The following is a 27,074-nucleotide window of genomic DNA, read 5'->3' as shown; positions in this document are numbered from 1 at the left end:
AGGAGGGAAGGGGAGGAAGAGGAGAAGAGACAAACACACCTGGATGTGTGAACAAAGCTTCCTAACAGAAGAGCGTTGGAGGGGAAGCATCGACCGCCTGCTGAGTGCTGCGATGCTCAGGCAGCCGAGTGCCTTGTGCGCCTGCGTCAATTTGGCAGCCACAGTCACTGCAAGCGCTGAGTGACGCATCAGATAAAAGTCTTTACGTTTTTCATCCGAAACATTGGCCGATAAAAGGTTTAAAATCACGATTCGTTGTTGCAGTTTCAATCAGTCAACCATATGTTAGATTTTCAAAGTTAGCTCCACCCCGACCAGCTTCAACACGAAAACGCTGCTTAAACATTAATACATCAAGAATAAGAATTCTATAATAATATAATATAATATAATATAATATAATATAATATAATATAATATAATATAATATAATATAATATAATATAATACGCCCAGCGAGCTTCTGGCCTTCGTCTCAGAGGCTTTGATCCACCTTAAATCATGGTCACCTAAGACCATTAATTTATATTTTTATAACTAAAAGCTGGAACAGTCGTAAGGTTCCAGCGCAACGGAAAAGTTGCTCACTAACTGGGCTGAGCTGAACCCTGTGATATGAGATGATCTCTGAAGGCCCACAGAGGAAACTCAGATAGGCCACGCAGGCTGCTGCAGCTTCTGTGCTGCTGTCGCCATCCTGTGGTGAAGATGAGACACTGCAGGACTACACTAACTCGGTTTTCAGTTGACTTCCAGTGCTGAGAAGTCTGCCTAATTGGTGAGCAGACAGTTTGACTGGAACTACGCAGTGGGTGTCCATTGCCAGGAAGTAATGGGACAGATGACGGAAAAATGGGCATTGAACTGGGAGAAAATAAATGTAACTGTGATTTAGATCTTTTTCTTCTTTCATTCTACATAATTGTTTTTAACGTGTGGTGGGGACTGCAGTATAATGATGTAAACCTACGCCCTTTCAAATTAAAAGTAGCAGTCGGTGGATGGGCTAATTATTTAAATGTCAAATGTTTTGATATGTTCGTCATTCACTAAAGTATGTGAGTCGGTGAAAAAGAAAAGTCAAAAGGTGCTCCACAAAAATAAAAGCAAACGAAAGCAATGGAAAACAGAAATACAAATCTAAACTCTTGTCCGATCTAAGGTCTTGCAGAATTACATAGTTTAGGAGCCACAACCTCAAACCCTGACGCAGGGTGAGAGTTTGGCTTCTTGAAAGTGATGGTGATGACGTGTGTTTAAACCTGCACGGGGTCCGCTTCCTCTCCTGGGTCACACTGACCTCTCGTGGCAGGTCGCGGCTCCTGCAGGTAGACGCAGTCAGATACTCATCAATATTCCACTGTGGAGGTTGTGATAACACACTCATCTTATCTGAAGCACTCACTGCTTATCAGCCGTGTTTATGGAAAGCACGCTGGGCTGTAACGCTGTCTGCCATGACAGCCCTCACAGCGTGTGTGCTCCCATCCACGTGCCTTTTAGGAACACTGACGTCTTACACTTTGTAAACGTGCTGTTGTTGGTGCAACGTGGCAGGTTTCTTTGTAAGCACAATGAAAATGATTTATAAGGTGCAAACAATGATCAAACCTGACTATGCGCACTGAATCAATAAATTAAACAATATAAATATGGAAATAGTGTAATATTTATTTGAGCATGCTCTCATTGGCTATTTCCGGGCTACGTGAGTCTTACGCGCCTTGCTATTGGCTGCCTGACTGACGCGTATTTCTATCTGTCCTGAACTTGTAGCTCTGAAGGTGAACCCGGCCCGGTGTTTGTGTCTCTCCGCCCGTCATTGGAAGCACCCTCTCCCCGTTCACTCCTCCTGCACCGGGATCATCTGCCTCGCTCTCAGCCATGTCCGTCTTCAGCGATGTCCCGCAGGCTCTTCCGGTAGCAGTCTTCAAACTGACTGCTGATTTCAGGGAGGACAGCCACCCGCAGAAGGTGAATCTGGGAGTTGGAGGTAAGAGAGGGTCGCTGCTCGGCTAATGCTTAAGCTAAGTTAGCTTGTTGGCAGTGAGTCAGCCCGATAGAGGCTGCTGCTTCCGGCTGTGCTTGCTAGCCTCGTTCAGCTATCCAGCTTGTTATCATGCTATTAAATATTAGCAGCTCTTTGGTTTGACCTTAGCTGCAAGCTAGCGGGGAAGCTAACTAGCTGTAGCACAAACTAGCTTCCGATCACAGCTGGCACCTCCTCTCAGCTCCCCTGTGTACAGTTAAATGCTAACATTACTGCCGCTACATCCCTGATGCTGGAAGTCACGGCTCTTTAGGGAAGCTTATGGGGTGACTTCACCATTCAGAATAAAAGCCCCTCTCAGTTTTAAGAGACCGGAGCCTGTTTGTCGTGCTGTGCAGCAGGCGGCTGCTTTTCCCTATCTCCCCAGCGTCCTTGAACGCATCATGTCATCTTGAAATTTTAAACACAAGCGGGAACATAAAGCTTTGCACTTGCTGTTCTCGTTACTTCTTCGCCTTCTGGTACCTTGGGAATGTAATCTTTGTAGTTTTGCTGCTGTCAGATGATTTGGGCACTTGTTGCATAGCGTTTTAGGCTGGCATTACATCGCCCTTAGTGAATACCTTTGCGTGTTACCTGAGGAACAGTTGTTAGTGTCGGATTTCTTACAACTGTACAACCTCAAGTCAATAATACAACGTCAGGATTTGGAATGAGTCAGCCTTCCAGAATTAAACAATAGATAATAACAAACAGTTAAACAAATAAGGCCAGATCCTACATTCCTGGCAGCCTGAAAGTGTACATATTTATTATTTTTGCTGCCATAATTATGATAATTTAGTTGTTTTTCTGCCATTGGTAGATTGATGTCCCTTAAACTTGGACAGCTGTGTCTCAGCTTCCTGTTCAACAAGAGTTAAAAATACGTTTTGGAATTTAATGTCGTGTCATCCTTGACATTTTGTAGCTGGTAACATCAACTGGACCTAACTACCCTTTGTGGAGTAGGGTTATTTCAATATCTCATGATGCAACATGGACTCGGACTTCAGCCCCCATCTTGCACCTCCTTGCCAAAACATACTTGTGTGCACCAAACCAGTTTGATCTGGAAATAACCAACAGTGCAGGAAAAACTGCCCTGAAGCACTCAGTGGCGTAACGTGGCCACCAGCCTTCACCTTACGGTTTCCGTTTAACGGAATACATGAGGGACAGCACATGCTCTGCCGTGGTGCTGAAAGGAAGCCGGCCAATCAGTGAACAGCACTCAGCCTGTTACTGCGCTTTCTTAACATGCTACACTCTGTGGGAAGTGAGTTGTGCTGGTGTTTTTTTGGAGGCACAGAAGACTCAGTCAAAAGGTCTTTTTGCTGATCGCATGTCACACTCGGCACCACGAGCCTCAACGCTTTACGCTTTTGGCTCATCAACACAGAGCACACGTTTGACCTTTTTAAATGCGACTGTACGCCTGTGGTGAAGGCCTGACATTTGATCCAGCTCTGCACAGGCCCCCATACAGTATGAGAGAGCCCGAGTTCTTAAAGAGTCAAATGTACAACACGAATGCACGCACTTAGTTCAGCCCGTCTGATCAGAGTGACCTCCAGAGAGTGTGTGACATCACATGCTGTGTAAGTACCTGAGAATAAACCCCAAGCAGAAAGTCAGAATCACGTCTGGATGAGTTGAAACACTTTGTTTGTGCTGTAGTTTTGCAGAACACCACAAACGTTTAACAGGTTTTGTTCAGGCTGAACTCTTGACTTTTTGCGTTTTTCCCACCGCTGGTGTTCAAGCCGGAAGTCTTTATTGCTTTCTGACGAAGCGCTTGTTGTTGTTGTTGTTTTGTGTCCCCTCCAGCCTACCGTACCGATGACTGCCAGCCCTGGGTGCTGCCGGTGGTGAAGAAGGTGGAGCGGCTGATCGTGGAGGACGACAGTCTGAACCATGAGTACCTGCCCATCCTCGGCCTGCCCGAGTTCCGCTCCGCCTCGTCCAAGTTGGCCCTGGGAGACGACAGCCCCGCCATCAAGGACAACAGGGTGAGACGCACACCTCAAACGCTCACACACAGGCTGGGCGGCGTTTTGCTCGTGTGAGGCCGTCGACGTGCTCGTTTACCCTCCCAGCCAGAGTCTGATGAGAGGATGAATGTCAGTTTTGTTTGTCTTTTCGTCTGACTGCAGTGCGTTTTCCCCTTCATGTCTTCCTTTAAAACTTGGCTTTTAGCTTCTTTTGTAGACTCATATTTTTACTACTGGGTCTAAAATGACCCTGCCTAAGGGACTGTTGTCCAGTTGACCGGTTTTTGACTTGGAAGCAGGTCGATAACTGATATTCTGATCAGATCTCTTTGTTCCTGTCATTTGTGTTCCATCCTGTTTCCTGTCTTCTCTCTCAGGTGGGAGGGGTTCAGTGTCTGGGTGGGACGGGCGCGTTGAGGATCGGGGCTGAGTTCCTGCGGCGTTGGTACAACGGCGTCAACAATACGGCGACGCCCGTCTACGTCTCGGCGCCCACCTGGGGTCAGTAAGCGGCTGGAAGGCCACTCGGCGCTGCATGAACCACCTGCCAGCTGCCTTCATCTTCCATTTTTCCACACAAAGACTGAGAAAGTTTGATTGTTGACTCTGTTTTCATGATGAAGTGGATCGCAGAAGCTGATTTGTGGTTTTAAAAATCTGCTGTCTGTTCTTCTTCTTCTTCTTCTTCCTCGTACCAGAGAACCACAATAGTGTGTTTGCTGACGCTGGCTTCAAAGACATCCGTCCCTACCACTACTGGGATGCTGCTAAAAGGGGCCTGGACCTCGCCGGGCTCCTGGATGACCTGGAGGTGAGGAGGCGTGCGGAAATTTGGGTTTAATTCAGGCTGTTGGGTTGTTGGGTTGGATCGATCCTGGATCAAAAAGGAAAAAATGTGGATATTTGAAGGCTTTATTTAAGCTGCAGCTCCAGTATGAAGGCTTCAGCTTAAAAACGTTCAGGTTCCCTCCTGAATGTCGTTCTTCGACGATGGCGCTGAAACATGAAATGTAGTCTGGACTCATGAGTTCTCTCTGGATGTTTTACTCAACCTGACTCTTCCTTCCTCCGCAGAAAGCTCCAGAATGCTCCATCTTCGTCCTCCACGCCTGCGCACACAACCCCACCGGCACCGACCCGAGCCAGGAGGAGTGGAAGCAGATCGCCGAGGTCATGAAGGTACTGCCAGATCAGATTTCTTCTTCTTCTTCTTCTTTGTGTTATTAGCAGGGACATAAAGAATTTCACTGCACATTGTACCGTGTGTGACAAATAAACCTATCTTGTATCTTGTATCTGTATTTGGTGTTTTTCTTTTAAATTGTATCTTTTCCTCTGTAGAGGAGGAAGCTCTTTGTGTTCTTTGACTCGGCGTATCAGGGCTTCGCCTCTGGCAGTTTGGAGAAAGACGCCTGGGCCCTCCGCTACTTTGTGTCCGAGGGCTTTGAGCTGTTTGTGGCTCAGTCCTTCTCCAAGAACTTCGGCCTTTACAGTGAGTACACATGACGAAGACTCGCAGAAAGAAGTGAATAAGTAAAATAAAAGCAGAAACGTGACCTATGCCCTTCGTATGCTGTAACGCAGTCCCTCTTTCCTTTGTTATCAGACGAGAGAGTCGGCAACCTGACTGTGGTTGCCCAGGACAACGAGAACCTGACCCGCATCCTGTCCCAGATGGAGAAGATCGTCAGGACGACTTGGTCCAACCCGCCGTCTCAGGGAGCCCGCATCGTCAGCAAGACCCTCAACAGCCCCGAGCTCTTCACTGAATGGTAACACGAGGCGCCGAGCTGCTGGTCGTTAACCCGTTCGCATCGGCTGACGTCTGCGCCTTTGGCCTGCGACTCGCGTGTTTAGGTGGCTTCACGTGAGCCTTAACGTTCGCACAGTGACGGCGGTCGCCCCCCGTGTTCCCACACTGAGCTGATGGCTCAACGCAACAGGCTAACAGTTAAAAAAATACACAACACGTCACAGCTTCCAGGTGTGAAGTCGGGTCACAGACAGCAGGTTTCCGTCTGTCCGTCCACCTGCCCTCACCGATCACGCAGTCTGTGATTAAGTTCACACACGCTCGTAAAGTTACTGAGCAGTCCAGGACTGAAGTACAAACACACAAGTCAACAGTTAACCGGTCGTCATGGCGACGTTCCTGTCACAAAGTTAAACGGCTGGGTCTGGGCGTGCTCAGATGGCAGCAGGTGAAGGCTTTACTCAGCGAGATCAGTGAGTTACAGTTAAAGCAAAGCCTGGTTAGGTTTGCTGTTTGGCTTTTGTAACTTTGCAGCTGTTTTTCATGCAGAAATAAGCCGTAACACACCGACAGAAAAGATCGTAACTTGTCCTCTTTATCAGCTTCACACACTCCTGTTGTGTTTTTGTCTTTTCTTGTCTCACTCGTCTCTCTCCCCCGTCTCCCCCTCGTCTGCAGGAAGGGTAACGTGAAGACCATGGCCGATCGCATCCTGTTGATGAGGGATCAGCTGAAGGCCAAGCTGCAGGCCCTGGGCACCCCGGGGACCTGGGACCACATCACCCAGCAAATCGGCATGTTCAGCTTCACCGGCCTGAACCGTGAGTGGCCAGCACACACACACACACACACACACACACAGAGGTACATCCATGTCAGATAAAGACATGATTGCTGGTTGTTTGGTTTGGTTAGAGGCAGTAAGATGTGCAAACTGAGCTGTGAATGTGTTACTTGGACCGTGTTAAATGGTCAAACAGAAGTTGTTTTTTTACTTACCTTAACTTTGTTCTCACCAAAACAAAATTTTGGGATGTGGGAACACAGTGACGTCTGTGCTTCTGTTAGCCTCGTCCTGATAAGTCCTGATATCAGCATTGAAAATTCCTGTGAAGCAGCCTGAAGTGCTTCATCGCTGGTTGGAGGGAAAGTTTGCAGATTGTAGTTTGACTCAAGATTCATTTCAGACTAAAACTGCAGAGCTGGGGATGCATGTCATGAATATGCATCATAAACCATCACCACCTTCTGTTTTTATTTTATTTTCTGCTCTACACGTTTACACGTCCGTTGTCTCTCGGGTGGAAGCTCAGCACCGCCCTCAGATTTACACGCAGCACCTGCTGGATTCGGGGCTGTAGTTTCCAGAAAAAGCTAAATGAGTGAGCGTCGCTGGTTTTGTAAGAAAAACGTGAAGTTGTTCTCCTCGGCTGAGTCATCGTCACTTTGTCCTCGTGTGTCTCGCAGCCAAACAGGTGGAGTACATGATCAAAGAGAAGCACGTGTACCTGATGGCCAGCGGTCGCATCAACATGTGCGGTCTGACCACCAAGAACATCGACTACGTCGCCCAGTCCATCCACGAGGCCGTCACCAAGGTCCAGTAAAGCCTGCGTCTGTCCGCCCAACTCCCCGCCTCCTGTGCTCCACAGGAAGTATCGTCACGCGTGAGCCCTCGAACCCCCCACTCCCTCCTCTGCTTATCCCTAATGTCTGATTGGTTGAACTGCAGCAGGGATTTGGCAGTTGAACCACTTTCTGTTCCCACACGAAGGTATAAACAAACCTCTGGGAGGTGCAATGATTTTAGGAAGACACTTGAATGCAGCAGAGCTTCAAACCACACGTGTGCGAGTTCAAAGGTGTTTGTGCAACTCAAAGCGGTTCAGGTCCCAAAATTCACGATTTTAAATGATATCCGTTCTTCAGTGAGTTATAGCATTTCATTCTGGTGTTTCTGTAGTGTTGAACAAAATACCGTTAATGTAAATAGATGTAATCGCTCTTAGAGCTCCTGATATTTCCTGCATAAGCACTGAACCTTTTTCAGCCATCAGATTTGGAGCAAGGAACAAGAGACTGTTGATAAAAAGACATTAGGCAGAGACCGATTACCAGAGCCGATTACTGTAATCAGAGTTTGTTTTTATCGTATTTAACGCGTTTTGTTTTCCAGTGATCCCTTTCAGCATGTACAGCACAACAAAAAACAGGAAGGACGCACAAAACATGGAGGATATCCACGCACATCCACGAGTACCAAGTGCAGATAACATAAATTCACTTAAAAATGACTTCATAACAGTAGATTTATGTGTTGTATTAATATAAAATAAAAATAAGTAAATAAAATCTGACTAATTAAAGTTACCAGATAAAAGTAGTGGAGGAAAACAAACAGCATGTGCCTCCAAAATGTAGTGAAGTGGTAGTAGGAAGAAGTAGCAGAAACTTGGCATATTTAAGTAAAGTACAAGTACCTCAAAGTTGCATTGTGCCTGAGTAAACTGTACTTCCGTTCCTTGATATTCTAAATTTCAAGGTTGTTACTCCACATGTGCTTCGGCCATCGACGGTCGAGCCCCAGAAAGAATTTTAATCTTGGATGTGCTGCTGAAGGACGACTGAAAGCCGAGACATTTCTGACGTCTACAGAAGGTCATTATGACCGCGACGGTTATCGTCTCTGTCCCGTGAGCGGGTCGGGAGTCACTTCAGATGCCTGACGCTGTAGATTTTGCCTTGTCAGACCTGTGCAGCTGCACAGAAGATCACACTGTTCAGTTAGAGTGAACTGAAGCGCCTCCTCTCCGCCTGTTGTTTCTTTGTCTCCACCCTGCAGTGTCCTCATTCTGTTGCAGATCAGACCTCAGAGCCCGACGCTTGGCAGCCACTGAACTGCACTCCCGTCTTGTGGTGTCGTTTGTGATGGCACACAGCTGTGTGTGTGTGTGTTCATGCTGAAATAAACAAATCAACAAATCACAGGAACCAGATCTTTGCTTCCTGCCTCTTTTTTCCCCTTCCTGATCACTTTCTAAAATATCTTTGTGTCTAAAGGAAACAAAAAGCCCTGAAAAGACGACTTTGGACATTCATTTTGTCCATAATTCTGAGCTTGTCTCAGTCCGTCTCCCAGTTTCTGTTCTCTGATTTCCAGACCTCATCTGAGGCTCTCTGAGCCAAACCAGCTGGTTCTGAAGGACTGAAAATCCAAACCTTCATCTGGTCATGGAGGAGTTGCTTGTGCCACTCGCAGATGAGCATTGAGCTGTAGCACCGTGATACTGAAAGAAAATAGTTCCTCCATGAAGCTGCTCCCTTTTTAACAAGTCTTACAACATGTCTGGAGGAAACCTTAAGTAGCAATGCTCCATTATAAGTAAAGGTCATGTTTCATCGTGCCTTTAAGTAAGAGTACAGATGTACTGTCAGGAAAATATACTTCAGGTGTCGAAAGTAAAAGTACTCATCATGCAGTTAAGTCCCTTTCATAGTGTTTCATATCACCGTCTGTCAATAGATTATTGATGTATTAATATGTAAACATTTAATTGTAATGTAAAAGTAAAACAAAAAAAGAAGTACACAAGTAAAGTACAAATAGTTGTAATGCTGTAATTAAGTATACTTCTCAAGTAAATAAATATAGACAGCAGTTGTACTTAAATGTGAAATGAAGAGCAGAGACTGAAATCCAGGATGTCGTGGAGCTTTATGTTCAGTATATTTTGATGCAAAATACCATCAAAGAGTTTTTAGTTTTATCACTTTGTCATATTCTTCCCCAAAGCTCCGTTATGTCTTTACCAGCCAGCCAAACAGAGCTGAAAACAATCCGAGTGTCTTTATCCAGGCTCACTGCAGTGACCAGTGAAACTGATCTGAGACCCGTCCTGAAGACTGAGGACCGGATGGATCTGCAGCAGGAAGCTTACAATCTAATCACCAACATCCTGCAGCAGAATCACCGTCCGTCTTTTACCTCACAGGAAGATGCTGATTGGCTGTGGCCGCTGCTCCAATGCAGCAAAGTGACTCAGCAGGTTTGATGTATTGCCCCTCCCATCCTGCTCCACCTTACATTAGCCAATGAGCGCAGTTAGAAAGCACCCCTCCTTCTTTTCCCACCATCCCCAGCCAACAGTACTGCGAGAGGCCAGTAACAAACAGTCAGGATCTTAAAATTTGGTGGTTGTTGTTTTTCTTTTTAAAAATTGCACCCTGTTTCTCTGTTCTCCAGACTTTTCCTCCATACGATGGAAAACCCACCCGCAACGTGAAACAAGTGCGGCTCTTTAATACAAGTGACCCAAATTTTACAAGCAAGACAGCAGTTAAGTTCAGGTAGGAGTTAAAAGTGATGTATTTTGACTGGTGTTCAGTATCAACCAGGCCTGAAAGCTTTATGTGCATTTCGTCCTCCTCTTCCTCCTCCTCCTCCTCCTCCTCCTCTGTGCTGCAGTGGCACAAAACAATCCTGCAAATGTAGCCAGATGGAGACACGCCTGTCCAGCTTGTCCCCTTAACACTATGTGGACAAAATCTGATTTTGTCTAATAGGGACTCTGATAAGATAACAGACAATAAGATCACATTATTTCTAAAAATATGCCTCTAGAATAGATTAATTTGGCCATAACAGATGCTACAAACAGAAAGAATCTAAATACATTCAGGTGAGGATGCGACAAATCATCAGTCAACTCAGTCAGTCTACTGAGCTTTTTCCACATCAGACGTTTTAACTTGAAGCGTGTCCCAGTAAGTCATGACAACCAGCGTCCACAGTGCCAGGATGCTGGAATCAAAGCAGTGAAATGGAATTCAGACATCAGTCAAACCAAAAGCAAAATCACACTGATTTCTTCCCCCTCATTACACGTGTGTGATAAATTTGTGAAATCAGCTGGTGAAGTTTTTTTTTTTTTTTTTAAAATTACATAATCTTGTTCATGGTTTAAACATTTTGAAATTCCATTATTTCTAGTAATTCATTAATGTATTTCTAAATTTACAGTTATTGTAATTTTACTTACTTAAGTTTTATCTTGTTTTTGTAAACACATTTTGTTTGCCGGTTCATCTTTAGTTTGTAAACTGTTTTTAAAAGTTCTAAAATCATTTTGGAGAATATCGTCACAATCTAGCATTTATTTATAGATATAGTAATTAATGAAATTCACCCTAACTCTATTATTATTTTGTTATTATTTTGTGACACTTGTGGTCCTCCATACTACAACATTAAGGCTTAATTTGTATCCAAAATATAAACACTTCAACTCCATCAAGTAACCGTGAAATTCACATTAAAATCCACACCTGCCAGGAGGAAGAATTTTTCAGTGATATGGACACGGTCTTTCAAATTCTGTTTTGGTTGCCAGAGGAGATAAAAAAGAAAGAAAGAAAGAAATTAAGTCTGATATGGTCAAATAAAGAGAGAGATCTGTCTGTCTACAATATTTACATGTTGACTTTGGAAATCATGAACAGTCACATCAACCAGAAGCTCAGTTTCATTTCACCTCCGATAAAGAAAAGCCAGAGAGAATGACATTCATTCATAATTGAAATGGATCTAATGAAAAGGGCTGAGCTCCGGTGATGATTATTTAAAGAGGTTCAGTGGTCATGTGTCGTGTGATGAATAAAAACTGCACTGAAATGAAAGGCTGATGCAAGCTTTCTTAAATCTGCATGCAGACAGGAAGTCCATCTTTTATCCACGTCTGAGTCTGAGTCTTCTGAGGTCCGAATAAAAAACATGAAAAAAAACAAAACAAATGAAATACGAGGTACAAAAATGCAATTCAAATCAACAAAATTCAAGGTTCAGATAATGAAATAAAAAAGAACTGCAGGAGAAAAACTGCCAGGAGAGAATTGTTTGTAAAAGCAGAGTAAAACAAAACAAAATAAAACAACAGTAGCAGTCCAAGGTTTACCCGGTAAATACCCAGAGCATGATCAGAAGTATGGAGCTGTCTTTGTGCACAATGGTGTCCATAAACTTTTGGCCATGTTATGTACTTGAATTAGATGTGTAAGTCAGTGTACATTTTGACAAAAGTAAAGAAAAAATTAAAAACTGACATCTAGATACAGTCTGGATATGAATGCTTGCTTGGAGCAGGGGTGTGTCCAGAAGAGGGGCCTAAGGTGGCACTGGCCACCCCTGAAATTTGATGGGCCACCCTAAGTGAAACCTCATTATTCTTAAATATAATGAGCCATTTTCCCAGAAAGAGGCAGGACTGAGCCACCTCTGCTTAATCAGTGTCCTTCTCAGGGCCAAAAACAGTCTGGACACGCCCCTGGTTTGGAGATATGTAACGTTAAAGAAGGATTCAGCCATTGACTGTATATAAAGATGGATGACATGAGAGCTCCCCAAAAGTGAAGCCAAAATATGTGGATCGCCCCCTGGTGGCTGGTTGCAATACAGGTCATACTCCCCCCTTGTTAATTAGTTTTGATTTATTAGATCTGATGCTATAAACAGAAGGTGAAACGTCATGATTGACAGCTGAGTGCTGCTCCTGATTGGGTCAGGCAGGTGTACAGGTAGGCATTCAATCACTCAAATACGTGATAATTTGGCTTCACTTTTGTACAGCGGAAGAGGAAGTGGAGACGCTTTGTCCATCTTCATATCTGTCACTGGCTTCAACGTATTAGACTGTAGATCTCATTATCAGGCAAAAGGCATCAATCAAGTGACCTTTCAAATCAAAAGCAGTTTACTTCTGTTGAGACTGTGCAACCTGCAGCAGTTTGTACAAAACAGCAACATCTTTGGTGTCTTCCACTTGTTTCCTGCATACCTTTATTCCCTTTAGCTCCACTTGTGACTACATGGGGAGGGTATACAGAGTATAAAAACTAGTTTTTTTTACTACAAACCTTGTATATTCACAGTCATTCGTTTTTACATGAGCATCAGCATGAAAACCCTGTGAAGATGAGAGGCTACTGTTTAAGTAATGTAGTACATTCCTGGTGATGGGTCCACCTTATGATCCCCTGCGGCGGAGGCGTGTCGAGTGTGTTGTTTTTCAGATAAAACTCTGATAGCCGACGTTCGTCAAACACAACGTCTTTTCAAGCGACTTGAAGAACCGTCAGGCGATGCGGCGTTAAGGTCTCTACCATCCATCCATCCACACACACGCACGCACGCATGCACACACACACACACACACACACTCTGCTAGGTTTTCACCAGTGGCTGTTCTGAAATGTCCTCTGGTGTTTTCTCCCCTTCGCGGGATTTTTTCCTCTTCTTGTGGCCTGAGGAGACAGGAGATGTTTACAGGAACACTTAGTGAGCAGTTAAGGCTGCAGTAACATCCAGCCATGTTTTCCTCACCCGAATCAAACTAGATGAAGGGAACAGTTGGTACTCACAGAGACATTACACTTTGTGTTTTTTGTTCCATTAGACGTGTAAGATTAAGGAAGTCATGATGTTTGATGCAAATTTCTCGTCTTATAATTGAAGCTTTGTCACGCAGTCAACAGTAACGTATACATTTGTTGAGCGAAAAAAGCCGGTTGGGTCCTTTAAGAAACGACATGGGAATACAAAGTGGGCAAACTGGAAACAATAAGTTTAAGTGGGAGGCAGAGTCTGGAGGGAAGCTGTGTGTGTGTGTGCGTGTGTGTGTGCGTGTGTGTGTGTGCGTTTGGTTGTTTTCTGTGTGGTTTTTGCATGTGAATAAACATCAGGCAGTGAAAGAGAGAAATACACAAAACAGTTGCTGAAAAAGAGTCTGTGTGTGTGTGTGTGTGTGTGTGTGTGTGTGTGTGTGTGTGTGTGTGTGTGTGTGTGTGTGTGTGTGTTATGGAAGTGAACTACTGTCTTTGTGAGGACCAGGTTTGGGGACCAGGCTGTACTGTGGCCTGTCCTCAGCACAACTGCTGTCTGAAGATGAAGACCTGGTTTCAAGGTAGAATTAGGTGAGCTCACAGGTCAGGATTTAGCTTTCAGTTGTGGTGGTTAAGGTTGGGAAGTATGGACTGTGGTATGGGTGAGGGTCCTCACAAGTGCAGAAAGACAATAGTGTGTGTGTGTGTGTGTGTGAGAGAGAGAGAGAGAGAGAGAGACTGACTGAGTTTGAGCAGGAGTTTCTTGCCGAGTGTGTCCTCTGATCCGCTCAGCGACAGGCTGCTGATGAACGGAGAGGTGTCTGACTCTATGGGAACGGAGGCCATTTCTGAGAGACAGACAGACAGACAGACAGAGACAGACAGACAGGTCTCACTGCAACACCAGAGTGACCCAGTAAACTCATTTGGCACACTGAGAGAAACTGAAAGCCAAAGTCGATTGCAATAGAATTTGTGTGATGCATTTCCTCTCGCAGTTTAAAACATTTACCGAAATAAGCGACGGTGGAAGAAGTACTCAGAACAGAAGCAATAAGGCAGTGGAAAAATTAAGATATTTACTTAGTAAAAGTACAAAAATATTGGCATCAAAATATAGTTTAAGAACCTAAAATAAAAGTACTCATTCTGCAATACACTCCATTTCAGAATTCTGTGTATTACTGTAAATTATTAGGATTATGGATTGTATTCAGGTGCACACTTGAATGTTGCAGCTGGTAAGTGTGATTAATTACTAATTCATTTATATACATTTTAAATACATAATACATAATACATAATTCAATACAGAATAAATGGCACACGCCTCAGAATTTAAATAAAGTTCAGTAATAGCAAAACATAGCCAAGTGCACAAATATGACGGCTTTATACTTTGAACAAAATAGTCGTTGGAACTTTGATGCCAATAAAGATTTGACTTGGAAAAAAAAAAGACCCTGTCAACCGTGAACAGCTTTGGTTTCCTTTGGAGGGAGGATTTATGACTGTGACAACCGAGTTTTGCTTCCACATGGCGACTCATGCTAACTACCCGATTCTGCGTCTGTTCATTCATGACAAAACGGGAGCAGAAAAGATGTTGAATGAGAACTGTATATCACATGTACGTCGATCTGATTTGTCTTCCGGACGTTCGTACCCGTGTGTGTGTCCGTCTCCGATCTGTCCTCTCTGATGTAAGGAATCTCATCCATCCTGAGAAACACTGAATCACTGGGACTCTTCTGGCCATCAGACTTACTACCTGCAGCACACACACACACACACATACACAAAGAGACAAATGCACACATCAGTAAACGTCTCATGCATTCACAGGTACTATACTACAAGTTGATTAAAAATTTTTTTAATTCATTCAATTCATTCATTGGCGTATTCGCAAAACTAATGCTGAAATGAGCATCCAAAGGTTTAAAAGTCAAACCTTCTCTCAGATATGCACTTGTGTACTCAGAAACAGAACATCTTCCAGTTATTTTTTCAGTCTCGTTCATATTCAGCCTGTCACCTCTCAGTCTGTTTATCTCGCCTCAGACGGTGTGTTAAAAACATCTCTTCAAGGTTACTGAACTCTCTTCATCCTGAATATTACGTCCTAATGGATTCAGAAAAACTCATCTGCAGGAGCAGCTTTTGTTTGTCTGCCTCCGATGGCTCACATCATCTTTCATTGGCATCAGTCTGGGCCGTGAACAGGACCGTCATTTCCTCTCTGGCGCCTCTTCGTTTGGGTTCGCCGCCGTCACTTTGCGGATACTTACGGACGATGCGGTTCTTCTCGTTCAGCATTGAGGTGCTGTGTGGGACGCTGGACTGCTGTCCTCGTGTCCGGGCGGAGCCGGGCCTGCTCGGCTCTCTGGGTGGGGGCATGAGGGTGGTGGTCTGCTGTGGCATTAAGGTGGCCGTGTGCTCTGTGACCGGAGGCTCGGGGGTCAGGGTGTTGCCCTCTGCGAGACGGGCGTCGGCGTCAGGCGTCTGAGGAGAGCTGTCCATCCGGGTGGCTGTCACAGCGTTCTGGTAGTGGCTCCGGGTGATCTGAAGCACAAAGCATTATGGGTATTATTAAATTGTCCTAATTAAGTTATTTTGCTAAGATAAAAAAAACAGTAACTGTGCAACTATTAAAGTCTGCTAGAGTAAACTGGTATGAAGCTTAGTTGGAGTAAATGTGATTAAAGTGCTGAAGGAGCAGAAATTCCAGTTAGTTGATTTGATTGATTGTTGATTATCTTTCTGTTTTCATTTCAGCTGAAGAATCACGTGTTCCTCTTTAGTTTTCCTTGTAAAGCTAAAGACACAACATAACAGAAATGCAAGACGCACAGCAAAGATATTCAGATGTTGAAGAAAAAGGATGACAGAAAACAAAAAGATTCCGCTTTAATTTCACGTTCCAAGTCCCTATTTTTGCTATTAAAAATTCACCCTAAACACACATTTAAGGAATTTACTGTGTAAATTAAATCCATATTGAAATCAGGAAATAAATGAAAGGCAAGAAAGCCCAACATGAAGCCCCACACACTCTGGTCTAAAGGTTTTAGTGGAGGTGAAAACAGTACAGGAATAAATAAGAAGTAGTAAGACAAGTAAGACTGAGTTGGTACCTTGATGATCTGCAGGTGTGTGAGCTGTCTGACAGAGTAGTCCGGCAGGTAAACGTTCCCCCCGCCATTCAGCTGGCCCATACTTCCTGCGTACAGCATGGATTCGGACCGGTCCAAACCGCTGCTGCGAGAGGGGGATCTGTGGACTGCAGGGGGAACAGACACTTTGAATATTTTATCAAACACATTCACAAGGGCACACCAGAACGGGAGCTGCCAGTCAATCAGGCGCAAACCACGAGTGAGCCCAGAGCCGCTTCAGCCTGCTCAATATGCAAAGGGCCTGGCTGTTGAAACGAACATGTTCATTCATCTCAGTCGCTTTACTCGATGGATGCTGCTTTCAACTGTTTGGCAGTGAGAAGACTTAGAATTGTTCACATACCTTCAGACGTTCAGAGAAATTTAATTTCCCAGTTATGGGACTAACAAAGGATTATCTTATCTTATCTTATCTTATCTTATCTTATCTTAAATGCTGTGACTGAACATTTCTGGAGAGTCTGATTTCATGTATTTCATATATATAGAAATATATATTATAAGACAGGGGTTTGGTTTTGGGGGTTAGGCAGAGGTTTATCACTTAACAGGAATACCAGTACAAGGTGTAGATGTGTGTGTGTTTGTACCTGTTGGCATGATAGCAGGTACCCCAAAGTAAGAAAAAGCTCCATTCTCAAACTTCAGGGCCTCTTTACCAAACTCCACCTCGACGCGACCCTGAAAAAACACACCAGAGAAACATGGAAGCACCGCAAGAGCTTCTGTTTTGGACGAGAAGCTAATTTTCAATAGCATCTCTGTTAGCCTGTAGGAGAAGCTAATACTGATATTCGCCTGTTTGAGAAGCTAACATCTCTGTTAGCCTGTTGGAGAAGCTAACAATGATGTTAGCTTGTTGGAGAAGCTAACAGTGATGTTAGCTTGTTGGAGAAGTTATGATTTCTTAAGATATGAGGACTAAGACTGTCTGTTATTCCAAGAATTAAGCGGTTAGGATATTTTTCTGTAATTTCCCAGGGGTCTTATCACCCAAGGACACATTAGGGTTTACAGCCACTGTATATCAAGAGATACTCAAAGTGTTGCGGAGAGATTGAACCATTAAATCCTTGTAGATAAAAGCACCAATCAGATACAGGTAAGTACCTGTAGTACCAGGGTGAAGTAGTCCACCGGCTTGTTGCGTTGGTACAGGAAGTGCTGTTGTGCTCGCTTGTTCTTCTCATCAAACTTGAGTTCCTGAACCACACTGGGGTGTTTGATGAGCCTCAACAGGATCTTCTCTGAGATATGAGCTGGTTTGAAGGGTTCCACCTCTGATGGAGAGGAGAGAGTGTTGCTGTTTCTGAATGTCTTTAACTCCATTCCCTCTTTACTCTATCCTGTATGGACCCTCAGCATACAGACTTTCTTCTCTGAGCTAAGCCTGGATGTTTCTCAGGTCTGGTAGGATGTACTGGACCACCTCATGTGAGGTTTCAGTCGTGCAGGCTCATCATGTGATCCCATGTTACCCTTAAACAGAATCCTCAACCAGAATCTTAATTTTAAACCAAAGACTCGTCCACTTTATGAACCGGGGCTGAACAAAATAGATAGGAGAACACACACACACACACAGCAGTGAGCTGATTGGCTGTCACCTGTTGAGAGGAAACGATGCGTTGCCAGGAGAAGCTGAGGAGAAATCTTCACTTTCATCTCGTTCTCCGACAGCTTGAAGATGGAGAAGTCCTGCTGCTTCCGCTCGTGGTGAGAAACACGACGCTTGGAACGATTATCAGCTGACAGGGGAGACGCAACACCAAATGTTTAAATCACACAACGTTTTAATGATCCCAAACTGTTTGTCTAATTACGTGTGTGTGTGTGTGTGTGTGTGTGTGTGTTTGCTTACTGTAGAGGTCTGTCTCATCCAGGATCTCCGACTTGATGATCTCCTCGATGACGTCCTCCAGGGTGACGATGCCCATCACTTCATAGAAGGGGTCACCCTCACCCTCGTTGTTCACTCGCTGCACGATGGCGAGGTGGGACTTCCCTGGAGGGCAGGATTAACCACCTTTTAACCCAGAATGCATGTTTAAAGTGCCTCCGCCAGCAGGTACACACAGGAGCAGTAAACATGACGAGAACATTCAACAGCCAGTCAGGATCCAAACCAGCTCGACAGCCCTTGTCTCAAAATACAACCAAGGCCCTCTCTAGAGCCAGTGTGAGGTTTGTCTCTTAGGGGCCACCGTAGGTACAAGATGGCACCTGGCACCTTCGCACTAATGAGAACGTGACTATGATTATTATATTCCATTCCTGCCCCTAAACTCCCCTGAATCCTTCACACTGGGCATTTGAATTAAAATGAGAAGATTTAGACATAAGTTTGAGTGCATAGTTTTTTTCCATCCAGGATGTGCAGGAGGTAAGACGAGGCAGAACCAGGAGCACATTTCCTGCAGCTACAGTTAACGAACACGTCCACGTGTTGGCTCACATTAGGGACAGACCGACTGATGTGCTTGAAGAAGAACATTTTCAGTCTTTGTTGAAGTCGCAGACGGAGCCACGCTTACAGTCTAATTGATTACTGCAGTCCGCATCGGAAATGAAAAGATCATATCAGCTGATCCCTCGCACAGACGTGATTATGTTATCTGCATGTCTGCTTTCATTATTGATCTCAGTCTTCTAGTACAGCAATGGAAAATAGTTTATCACATAAATTGAAACTGAGACGCCTGATTGGACAGCCAAATTGAATGATTTCCTGGGGTCATCGGCGATGTAACCACATCAGTAAATAATAAGCACAGCAGCAGTTTTCTTGGTACACGTGTCTTTAGCACTTCTTTACCAACTGGAATACAGCTGCTCTATAATACAGTGGCTGCATATTGTCAGATTAGCTTGTTATGTTTTGTATGTGGAGTTTGGATCAGATTCGAGTGAAGCCGCCCCCCCCACCACATGTTTGTATGACTCACACAGAGTGGGAGCTCTGCAGGCTGATGTGCAGTAAGTGGAGCAGCTGGATTGAGTGGGCAAACAGCAGGGAGGATGCAGTACAAATCGTGTACAGCAACTGAGCACAGAAGCACAATCCGTCACACCAACGCACTGCTGCTGTGTCCACGGCCACGCTGATGGGCGAGTGTTTCCGGGGCTGGAGAGTCCAAAACAAAGCAGCCTTAACTCAGGCGGACGGCATCCTAAATGGGAGAAGTTTAAGCTTGGCTCTGCTCGTGTGTGTGTGTGTGTGTGTGTGTGTTTGTCCCAGTGTATCTAACCAGATGCTGCACTGCAGATGGCAGCAGTTGTGAGTTGCATCAGTCACTCTGTCATTGCATAATTTACAAATCGACTGCTTTACTGTCAGAAAATGTGTGCACAGACACGTGCACAAATCTACAGAGATATACGTGCACTCCCTGCACACGCACGCACGCACGCACACACACACACACACACACACACACACACACACACAGGCAGAGAAAAGAGTGAATCGTTGTTTGTAGCTTCATCCTCAAACGTCTGGCTCCAAATCAACTTCCTCACTGAGATTCTCGGCTTCTACACTCTCTGACTGCCAAACACTACCTCACACACACTCTCACACTCACACTCACACACACACACACACACACGCTGCATTCAGCTAAATAGGTCAGCCTTACATACAGAACAGACTGAAAAGAGGGAGAGAGCTAATGTGCTATATGCTGCTTCTCTCTGATTTAACCCACAAGTGTCTTTCTTGCTCTTTTCTTTCCGTCTGGTATTTCTTTGACCTCTCGGCAGCCCCAGCATTAAACCAGTTTTCAGACTGTCAGAATATCGACTATAAAACTGTTTGTAGTAAAATGTGAGACGACTGAATGGAAGAGAAAAGCATACATAAGCTGGTCTTGACCACAATTTAAAATTAACTTTAATTTTAACACTTTATGGCAAATGAAATAAAAGGTGTCGCTTTGCAACAGAACACTGAGGCGTCGAACAACAATATCTGGACTGAAAAAGCACATGAAAGCAGGGAAGGAGATGAAGCGTCACGAAGGTCCCGTCAGTTGCTTCACCGCCACCAAAACTAAACACACGAGCGGAAAAGCAACAGATTTCTGAAGAATTCTGAGTTGATCTTAAGCTTCTGGCCCGGTTCACTGGGAAGGTTTCCCCTCCTACATTTTAAACTGCATTTACATATGCTGTGAATGACATTTTATTTCACTAAGTTTGCTGGTGTTTGAAGCATAAGAGCTGATTGGCTGAAAGGTGCAATTAAATGAGACTGAAGCAGATGGAGCAGATGGCCGTGAGACAAAGTGGAAATACAGCACGCTGAATATTTTATGGCCTCCTGGGAGACTGTACAGAGACGAGGACGGAGAGACGGGAAAGGACTCAGAGGGACAATAGAAGCTTGTGTTGTGTTAAAGTGGCAGTAAAATCAGTCTCTGTCAGTGGAAGATCTGCTTAAATAAAGTCCCACCTTCATTACAGCAGCTCGTCATTAATCAAGGTGACAGTAGAGCATTAATTATGTTTTCTATGTTGAAAATATCTCCATATTGAACACATTTCCCCACTAAGTTAGGACTGCTGTTCGCTTGCCTTTCCTCTTCGGAAACGTGGTGTTAGCTGAAGGGAGGTGACAGTTTTATCGCCTTAGCGTTGAAGCTAATGCTCTTCTTGTACTGCGTTTTGGCGCATCCTGAAGAGACTCTGGTCCAGGATGTGTGTGTAACGCTCACCGTTCAGCCTCCCATCTGTCTGAACAGAGAAAAGGTTCTCAGTGACAGCACCCCAATGCCGCCGTTCTTCACGGCGTGGTGGGGAGGGGGGCTGTTATTGGCCAGATTAGCTGGTGCCGGACATACTGCTTAGCATTCAGGCCATAGAATCCCTCTGTAGTGTCAGCAGGGCGGCTGACTCTCGGCTACACCTCTGCAGTGTCATTAAATGCAGTGAAATCATTGGCTGGCGAAGGTACATTTTATTCTCCTGAGGCCAGCAGCCCGCTCGTCCTGCATGCTCTCCTGCAGCTTCTGAGCTCTTCCTGCCGGCACGAGGAGCTTTTCACGGTGCATATACTGTCACCGTTATATCAGCATCTGAAAAGACTTTATTTCACCGTGTAGTTTAGACCTGCATCACGGCAAAATGATGGTTCAGCTGGCACTGCAGGTGTCTGCTACACCTCGGATATGTTAGCTTTCATATCGCGTCAGCATTTCTACAGTATTTGTCATATCACGTTCAGATGACGTCTTTGTGAGCTTTGCTCCAGCACAGGAGGCGGAGAGGCTCATTTTGAACTGTCAGTAATTCGCTTTTCTTTGTCATTTAGGACAGTAACTGAAGAGTTTTTGGGCCTCGGACTGTCGGTCAGACGTTTTGAAGACTTTGTTCATTTTCCACAATGTTTTGCCATTTTACAGACTCAATATTTCATCAAGTGTAAAAACGATTATGAAGGTAACGGTTGATTTCAGCTCTCCTGTTTTGTTTTTTGTTTTTCATCCAGCATCCAGTGCTGCATGGGTCTCAGTGAAATGAGTGGGGGAGCCCTTGTTTGTCTGCCACGGTGCCCGAAAGTGTTCTCACAGAGAGAAAAGAGGGAGTGAGGGGGTGAGGGGCTACAGGGACGAGGCTGAGGGACAGGAGAGGTTGTGTTTGTAATCCTCTGGTCTGAGTGGCCCCTCTGTGGCACAGTGACACAGGATTCCTGTTTCATCCCACAGCTCTGATGGCATCTGGCTTCTGATGGAGATCGGACTGGAGGGCTGGATGATCACACTGCAGCTCAGACGGAGGAATTGGACTCTGGAAAAACCTTTCCAGAGTCATTTCAATGGGGTTTTCAAGAGAGAGCTCAAGCTGAAAGCAAGGCTTGTGTTGAAAATATGTCATTTAGTCGATTTTCACTCGCTGCTCGTAAATTTAAGCAGTAAACAGCCGAGGTGTCGCTTGTTTCCTGTAAACAGATGCAGCTTTGGTCAAGGTGTCCTTCTCTGTATACCTCCGTCTCTTTCCTGTCCTCACCGCAAGCCCTGCAGAAAACGCTGACTATGCAGGTTCTCTGGACATACAAGGCGGTGATGAAGAACGAGGCCTGTGATTGGCCAGTGAGCACCCCACCCATCTGAAACTCTACAAGGAAAAGCACGAGTATCAGCTGACTTCAGAGCGACTGTCGTGCTGCAGCAGAGCTGCACTCGGGGTTTTAACCCTCTGACTGCGATGCAGGGAGGGGCTAAGCACAGCAACACGTTCACGGCACCGAAAGAGCAGCTTTAAAGGAGCAGCGAGGGTGGCAAAACGTGATGCTGAAGCTGCAGGCCCTGCAACGTTTATCTCACATCCTGCTGTTGTCTCTGTGTGAGGCAACATGCAGCCACCAAACAGGACACAGATACACTTTAACTGTATGAACATGTTTTCTTCCCCAATTTGAGCATACACACACTATACAGACAAAAGTATTGGGACACCAATCCATTACACCAACAGGGACTTCAGTGACATCTCAGTGTAAACACACAGACAGCTTTGCAGCTCTAACAGCTTCCACTCTTCTGTGAAGGCTTTCCACAACATGTTGGAGTGTTTCTGTGGGAATTTGTGCCCATTCATGCAGTAGAGCATTTGTGAGGTCACACACTGATGTTGGACCAAAAGGCCTGGCTCACAATCTCCGTTCCAGTTCATCCCAAAGGTGTTGGATGGGGTTGAGGTCAGGACTCTGTGTGGGCCAGTCAAGTTCTTCCACACCAAACTCATCCAACCATGTCTTTATGGAGCTTTGCTTTGTGCACTGGGGCACAGTCATGCTGGAATAGAAAAGGGCCTTCAACAAACTGTTGCCACAAAGTTGGAAGCATAGCATTGTCCAAAATGTCTTGGTGTGCTGAAGCATTAAGATTTCCCTTCACTGGAAGTCAGGGGCCGAGCCCAAACCCTGAGGAACAGGCCCATACAGAGGGGCGTCTGGATACTTTTGTCTGTATAGTGTACATAAAATCAAGAATAATGTGTTTCACATTAATCCAAGACTGGTCTGACTGTTAATGTGAGCCATCTCAGTGAAGCTGCCTGGTTAAAGATCCGCTCCACGTTTTAAGAGGTTCATAAAACACCAAACTCTGGCTCATAATGCGCTTCTGTTAACTTGTTAAAAGCATCAGGTGTCCACATCACACGTGTGTGTGTTTATTTAACAAGGACTGACCGAAATATTTTCAGAAATGCGGTAAAATCGCGTAGCACAGCTGATGAGCACACCTGGAAAAGCGTCAGGTGGGTTGAAATGATCTCGCGCACAGGAAGTCAGGTGACGCTCTCACGTCTCCTTTCTGTTAATCGGGATGAGGATGAACGGGCCAGTCAGCACCTGAAGGGGGGCGTGGTAACCATGGTAACCTGTCAGGTGGGCTCGTTTCCCCCCAAATGCCAACACTACAGCTGATGACTTGGAATGGTTTTGTATAAACAATAATAATAATAGTAAAAGTTATAATCCCGCACTGGCACACGCACACACTCACACACACACTCACTCACACACTCACACACACACACTCTCCTCACCTTTCTTGAACTCCTCCAGCATGGCGTCCAGTTTGGTGTCGTTGAAGACGCAGTGCAGCGGGTGTTTGTAGAACTGGGTGATGGTCTTCAGCGGGGTGCAGTCGTCCGGGTCCACGAACGCGAGGTCCTTGACGAACAGGATGTCCACGATGTTGGACCGCTCGTTCTCGAACACCGGTATCCTCGTGTACCCGCTCTGCATGATGTCCGACATGGTGTTGAAGTCCAGCACGACGTCCGAGGCCAGCATGAAGCAGTCGGTCAGCGGCGTCAGGACGTCCTCCACGGTTTTGGTGCGCAGCTCCAGCGCTCCCTGGATGATGTTGAGCTCCTCTTTGACGAGGTCGTGGTACGGATCGGTGACGCGCAGCATCTCCAGGAGTTTCTCTCTGGTGTAAAAGTTGGAGATCTCCTGGTTGAGGATGAGGTCCAGCAGTTTGCTGATGGGGTACGAGATGGGGAAGGACAGCACCATCAGCAGCCGCGTCACCCAGATGGTTTTGGAGGCGATGGCCAGGCCGTGCCGCGACGCCACCGAGTGAGGAAGGATCTCCCCGATGAAGAAGATGCCGAAGGCGCAGATGACCGTGGAGAGCCACGTCATGCCCAGGATCTGGCACATCCACACGGCGAGCGAGGCGTTGATGATCGCGGTGCCCAGCAGTAAAGTGCACAGGACGTAGTTACCGTGGCGACGCACCGACTCGATTTTACGCGCGTAGTTCTGCTCCTTGTCGGTGCCGCTGTTCTGGAGGACCTGCAGCTCCACCGGGTCCAGCGCCAGCAGGCTCAGGTTCAGCCCGCTGAACAGAGCTGACAGCCCGAGCAGCAGGACGGACACCAACACCTGCAGCCAGAGCTCCGGGACAGCCGAGCGTTCCGCCACGGCCACCCAGAAATCCCTCGTCCGGTAGTGTTCCCATTTGGATCCGTCGAAGGCGCACATGGAGTAGTACTTTATCTTCTCGCCCCTGCGCAGGTCCTTGGCCAGCAGCTCCACCAGCACCGAGTTCTGACTGGAAGCGGACTTGAAGGAACCTAAAACCTCGATGTCGGACGTCCTGGCGTTCTTGTCCATGCACATGTTCCTCTTCGGGTGAACTTGTCCCTCTCGGCCGGGCGCTGCCTCCTCGATGAAGGCGATCCAGGGTGCGGCGTTGTTGGCGCGAGTCCCGGCGGTGCGGTTCAGCCTCTGCGGGGAGGTGGAGTAATAAACCCGCAGCATGAAGCGGGTCCCCTCGGTGGCTTTCAGCACCCCGTCCTCCACGGACAGCTCCGCCCCGGTCTCCTCCGGCCGAAAGCCGAGCAAGCCGAGCGCCGGGGCGGGGAGCAGAGAGCAGGCGGACAGCGAGAGCAGCAGGAGGCGGCAGGGAGAGAGCGGAGCCCCGCGGGAGAGCGCAGCTCCGGATCGGAACCGCGCGGCCGCATCCTCCGCAGCCATGATGCGGTGTGTGTGAGACGCTCGCTCAGTCCGGGGCTCCCGGGTCACGTGGTGCTGCGTGGTTCCGGTCCATGAGGAGGAGGAGGGAGGTGACGATGGCGATGATGTTCTGCTGAGCGCGCGATCCGCTGTTACGCTGTGACGTAACTTTCTAATAATAGCCTCGAGCTCACAACCGTGAAAAATGAACCGACACCGCCGTGATGTGTTCACGGAACCCAGCGGCTGATTTACGGCTGATTTCCTGTGAGTACCAGAGGTGGAAAGTAACTATACGAACCTTTACTCAAGGACTGTACTGATGTACAGCTTTGAGGTACTTGTACTTTACTTGAGTAGTTCTGTATTTTGTAGGCTTCCGGTGCAGACTTAGGTGAATAATACGGAATGTAACCATGTAATAAATTATGATGTGATTTTACAGATTAAGACTGTTGAACCCAGACGGAAACTTCGCAGGCTAAACTGGAGGATCAACATTATGAGGTGGTTAAAGCACCTTAAGCAGCTCCGACATTAAAGTGATGAACACGTGAATACATCCATAATTATAATATTAAACCTGCTATCCTGCATAATGTGTACTTTATGTTTGTTGCTTAAAGTACATTTTGATGCTCATATTTTTTTTGTTTACTTGAGTAAAATGAACAACTCGTGCTTGTAGCAGACAGTATTGGTACACTGTGCTAATGATCGCAGGGCTTTGATTGGACAAAATCCTCCTGCGGGGTCTCACTTGCTTTGTCCGCTTAGTTAATCCTCCAGTGGACCCTCAGACCAAAAACTGCTGTGCAGAATTTAGACCAAAAGCCATTTATTAACCCTTTATTCACGTCCACAGCCGCTGACCTCGTGACTTATTGTGAAAGCTGCTGATTAATGACACGTGGTGGTTTAGTGGACTTTAGTGGAAGCCCCTCAGCGTTTATCAGTGGATTTTAACTGAACACAACTGGGAAAATCCAAACGTTTGTTTTTTTCTGATCTGTAAGCTAAACTGTCGGTTTTGTGACTAAATACTTCAGCCATCTGCTGTGATTGTGGAACTGAGCCCCACTTCCCCTCAGGCCTCCCAAAAAAGAAAACTCACATCCAAATCAATGAAACGTTAGAGGAAACGGTGATTAAACGTCCTCATTTGTACACGTGTCCTCTTTTAGATCTCAGCTCTTCTCCCTCAGTGTTTAAATCTTTGTCTTGAAGTGACTTTGCATCGATCAGAGTCCATACCTCGTCTCTCCACACGGTGGCGGTGGTGTAAAGGCTTTCGGAGGCTGCGCAGGACCTTCATGTCTCTTTCTTCTCTTCTGTAGTTTATGTTCTTAGCTCGAGTCCACCAGCGGATGATGACTAACACAGAAGTGATCAGTTATCAATACCTGATTGAGAAAGGCTCCGTGTGGTTTCTGAACCCCGCAGTGTCATTTCTGCACTTCCTTTGCGCAGTGATGTTAAAGGGGTTTAACATCTTTAAGACACGCGTGGACTGAAATGTTTTGTTCAGATTCCCTCATCAAAAAACACACACAACAAAAGCAAATAAGATCCTGAAGTTAAGATGCAAACAAAACGGAAGTCCCAGCACATTAAAAAAGATTTTGTAAAAGAAGAAAACACGATCGGACTTTAATACTCTCTTCTAGAGTATTTGGCCAACTTTTCTTTCTTTAAATCACACTTGGGGCTGCAGTATGAATGTTAATAGTTACCTCATGACCTGGTCTCCATGCTGACAGCAGGACTGGGATTG

At 45.8% G+C, this 27,074-nt stretch overlaps 2 protein-coding genes across 3 annotated transcripts; one reads left to right on the top strand and one right to left on the bottom strand.

Moving 5' to 3' along the window:
* The first annotated feature begins 1,776 nt into the window (after positions 1–1,776).
* Positions 1,777–8,770, top strand: LOC124051305 (aspartate aminotransferase, cytoplasmic-like). Of its 2 annotated transcripts, XM_046374553.1 has the most exons (10): positions 1,777–1,993; positions 3,860–4,041; positions 4,401–4,524; positions 4,722–4,834; positions 5,098–5,202; positions 5,365–5,515; positions 5,630–5,795; positions 6,455–6,597; positions 7,244–7,374; positions 8,619–8,770. In XM_046374553.1, exons 1-10 carry the CDS (start codon positions 1,885–1,887, stop codon positions 8,703–8,705), a joined length of 1,311 nt encoding a protein of 436 aa, XP_046230509.1. In that variant the 5' UTR covers positions 1,777–1,884; the 3' UTR covers positions 8,706–8,770. The 2 variants fall into 2 exon arrangements, with proteins under 2 accessions (XP_046230509.1, XP_046230518.1); XM_046374562.1 differs by having other exon boundaries at positions 7,244–8,770.
* A 2,957-nt stretch (positions 8,771–11,727) lies between these two features.
* Positions 11,728–27,062, bottom strand: LOC124051186 (metal transporter CNNM1-like). The gene is made up of 11 exons (XM_046374251.1): positions 27,034–27,062; positions 23,881–26,674; positions 18,191–18,334; positions 17,937–18,077; positions 17,440–17,609; positions 16,920–17,010; positions 16,288–16,433; positions 15,442–15,715; positions 14,817–14,921; positions 13,894–13,998; positions 11,728–13,072 (listed from the first exon to the last, which is right to left on the bottom strand). The coding sequence occupies exons 2-11, from the start codon at positions 25,319–25,321 to the stop codon at positions 12,993–12,995; spliced, it is 2,697 nt and encodes an 898-aa protein (XP_046230207.1). The 5' UTR covers positions 25,322–26,674; positions 27,034–27,062; the 3' UTR covers positions 11,728–12,992.
* Positions 27,063–27,074: the final 12 nt, after the last annotated feature.

This window comes from Scatophagus argus, chromosome 2 (assembly GCF_020382885.2).
Source record: "Scatophagus argus isolate fScaArg1 chromosome 2, fScaArg1.pri, whole genome shotgun sequence".
Lineage (NCBI taxonomy): Eukaryota > Metazoa > Chordata > Actinopteri > Scatophagidae > Scatophagus > Scatophagus argus.
Note: the sequence above shows the minus strand (reverse complement) of the source record. Positions and strands in the feature narration are given on the sequence as shown.